Source organism: Protobothrops mucrosquamatus, unplaced genomic scaffold, assembly GCF_001527695.2.
Source record: "Protobothrops mucrosquamatus isolate PMUCROS unplaced genomic scaffold, P.Mucros_1.0 scaffold4824, whole genome shotgun sequence".
In the NCBI taxonomy this organism is placed as follows: domain Eukaryota; kingdom Metazoa; phylum Chordata; class Lepidosauria; order Squamata; family Viperidae; genus Protobothrops; species Protobothrops mucrosquamatus.
In genome coordinates, this window is record NW_015390712.1 from 9,557 (window position 1) to 12,994 (window position 3,438).

General features: G+C 47.6%; 1 protein-coding gene across 1 annotated transcript in view; it reads left to right on the forward strand.

The window, feature by feature from the left end:
- LOC107299363 (patatin-like phospholipase domain-containing protein 7) overlaps window positions 1–3,438 on the forward strand; it is a gene marked incomplete at its 5' end in the record, with an annotated part of 17,996 nt that overhangs the window by 2,528 nt on the left and 12,030 nt on the right. Inside the window, 2 exons of the mRNA XM_015828729.1 lie at window positions 375–493; window positions 3,249–3,405. Of these exons, the coding sequence (XP_015684215.1) occupies window positions 375–493; window positions 3,249–3,405 (276 nt within the window). The remainder of the gene's footprint in view (window positions 1–374; window positions 494–3,248; window positions 3,406–3,438) is intronic.

Consider the following 3,438-nt stretch of genomic DNA (forward strand, 5'->3'; position numbering starts at 1 on the left):
TTCCTTCCTTCTTCTCTACCCCACCTTCCTTCTTTCCTTCCTTCTTTCCTTCCTTCTTTCCTTCCTTTTCTTCCTTCCTTCCTTCCTCTCTACCCCACCCTCCTTCCTTCCTTCCTCTCTACCCTTCCTTCCTTCCTTCCTTCCTTCCTTCCTTCCTTCCTTCCTTCCCAAAAGGCTGCCTAGATCCATGGAAAATTTGAACTTATTAAACCTGAATGTCCTGACTTTGCAAACAAAAAACAAACAACACACACACACACACACCACCCTTATTCTTATTAATGGGCCATATTCTGCTTTCCTTCCTATGGCGTGATGGATGGTATTGGCCAACGCTGAAAGGCTTGTATTGTCCTCTGCTCTCTCACGTGCAGAAAGAAATGTATGAACGCGTCTTCCAGAAACCTGCAGACAGACACTCCGACTTCTCCCGGCTAGCTCGCGTCTTGACGGGGAATGCCGTGGCTTTGGTCCTCGGAGGAGGTGGCGCACGGTAAGAGTGCTTTGAAACATGAGGGGTATTCTGAATCTGGCGTTCCCTGGGAATGCAGAACCCTTCTCTTCTCCTTCTCCATCTTCTCTATCTTCTGCTTCTCCTTGACTATCTTCTCTTTCTTGTTCTTCTTGTCTGTCTTCTCCATCTCTTTCTCCTCCTTCTCTTTCTCCTTCTCCTACTTCTCCTTCTCTGTCTTCTCCTTGACTATATTCTCTTTCTTGTTCTTCTTGTCTGTCTTCTCCCTCTCTTTCTCCTTCTCCTTCTCCTATTTCTCCTTCTCTATCTTCTCCTTGACTATCTTCTCTTTCTTGTTCTTCTTGTCTGTCTTCTCCCTCTCTTTCTCCTCCATCTCCTTCTCCTACTTCTCCTTCTCTATCTTCTCCTTGACTATCTTCTCTTTCTTGTTCTTCTTGTCTGTCTTCTCCCTCTCTTTCTCCTTCTTGTCCTCCTCCTCCTCCTCCTCCTTCTCCTTCTCTATCTTCTCTATCTTCTCCTTCTCCTTGACTATCTTCTTCTTGTTCTTCTCCTTCTATCTTTCCCTCTCCTTCTGTTTCTCCTCTCCTCCTCCTCCCTCAGCACTTTTTCAAATGGTTAGCATCCTCCACTTTTCATCTGCGCCCTCCCCAGCTCCAAATATGGATTTGGAAAGCAGAGTGGTTATTAGGAAAATCTTCCAGAGAGGTCAAAAGCTTTGACCCACACCGTTAGGCACTGTGGTCCTGTGCCAGATGTGCTTTAATTGGATTCCTGAACCAAGCGGGGTGGTGGTGGTGGTTGGGTTAGACGGCCTGACAGCTGGCTTGTACAACCCCCTTAAAAACAGCTGGCATACACATGTTCTGTGCACCAGTTACAATGCCTTTGCCATTTCTCCTCGGGGTTAGAATTCAGCCCTCTGCACACACCGAGCTGGCAGTTCTAAACAGCAGAACTCCGGCCTCAAAATACAGATTATTTCAGCCTCGCAAGATCCCCCACCAAGGGTGACTTCCGGATCCCCGTGTTTTTCCATCCCTGCCTCCCTTCTCTTTCTTGTCCCCGTTCAAGTAACCCTGCAGCCTTGGAAAAGCAGCTGCCCCCTCCCTCCCTTCTTGCCTCCTCAGTGAAACTATATTCAGGTTTGAGATAATTGAAGAGTTTGGGCTTTGCAACCGGCTCTTGAAAATGTCACCTTTTGTCTGTCGGAGCAGTTGGGAGTGCTCCCCGGCGGCCGGGTTAGGGCGATGTGGGCTGGCTTGATGCCTGCTGCGCACCACAAAGCCGAACCTTGGAATTTTCTTGTCTCCCGTACGTTCGCAGGGGCAATTAGTTCCTGGCTGCCGTCCCCTCGTTTGATTGTTCTAGTATTTTGGGAGAGCTGCCATAAGTAAAGTCGCCCACACGTTGTTCCAGCATCCAGAGAGCTGCTTCTGTTCCTCTCTTTCTCTCTCTCTCTCTCTCTCTCTCTCTCTCTCTCTCTCTCTCTCTCTCTCTCTCTCTTCCTTTTGTTAGCATCCCGGATTTTCGCTCCCTTCCTCCCCTTGCCTTCGCTCCATCCCAGCGGAGGAGCAGAAACACAAAACTCTTGTCAAGAGATCAAGCGGAGCCTTTTCTTCTGCCAGCCCTTCCTTCCTTCCTTCCTTCTTTCGGCTGCTCGTTCGCTTGTGCGAAGTTTTTATTTATTTATCTATTTATTTAGTTAGTTTTTTATTATCGGCGGTTGTGACGGCCGGCCGTTCGGTCCAGGGCCTGAGCTGGCAGCCATTTTTATCAGCCGCCGTTAAGCCAGTCTGTAGGTCTGGATGAAGTTCGGCCATAGGGCCACCTTTGCAAAACGTATTTGCAAATTGTGTTCTTTTCCTTCTCTTTCTCTCTCTCTCCTTCCTTCCTTCCTTCCTTCCTCTCAGAACATTTCTCTTCCATATTTTTTCTCTCTTAATCCTTCCTTTCTCTCTCTCCCTCTTTCCCCTTCTTCCTCTTTCTCTTTCTTATCTTTTCCTTTTCTCTCTCTCTCTCCTTCCTTCCTTCCTTCCTTCCTCTCTCAGAACATTTCTCTTCCATATTTTTTCTCTCTTAATCCTTTCTTTCTCTCCCTCTTTCCCCTTACTTCTTCCTCCCTCCCTCTTTCCCTCTTTCTTATCCTTTCCTTCTCTCTCTCTCTCTGCTTCCTTCCTAGAAAATTTTCCAGCTTCTTTTGACTCCTTCTTTTCCAGCTTCTCGTGCTAGCTTCCTTCCTTCCTTCCTTCCTTCCTTCCTTCCTTCCTTCCTTCCTTCCTTCCTTCCTTCCTTCCTTCCTTCCTTCCTTCCTTCCTCTCTCAGAACATTTCTGTTCCATATTTTTTCTCTTAATCCTTCCTTTCTCTCTCTCCCTCTTTCCCCATACTTCTTCCTCCCTCCCTCTTTCTTATCTTTTCCTTTTCTCTCTCTCCTTCCTTCCTTCCTTCCTTCCTTCCTCTCTCAGAACATTTCTCTTCCATATTTTTTCTCTCTTAATCCTTTCTTTCTCTCCCTCTTTCCCCTTACTTCTTCCTCCCTCCCTCTTTCCCTCTTTCTTATCCTTTCCTTCTCTCTCTCTCTCTCTCTCTCTTTCTCTCTCTCTCTCTCTCCTTCCTTCCTTCCTAGAAAGTTTTCCAGCTTCTTTTGACTGCTTCTTTTCCAGCTTCTCGTGCTAGCAACCCTTATTAAAAAGTACACTGCAAGGAATTTCATTTTTTTTAAATTAAAAAAAAAAGCACCTTTCTTCTTTCCAACCCTGCCGCTCCTGCCTCTCCAGAGGATGTTCCCAAGTCGGGGTGATCAGAGCGCTGAACGAGGCTGGAATCCCCGTTGACATGATTGGCGGCACGTCCATCGGCTCCTTCATGGGCGCCCTGTACGCGGAAGAGCGAAGCTACACCCAGATGCGGATCAAAGCCCGGCAGTGGGCCATGGTGAGAGATAGCTCATCGCCGGTCAAGCCAGTC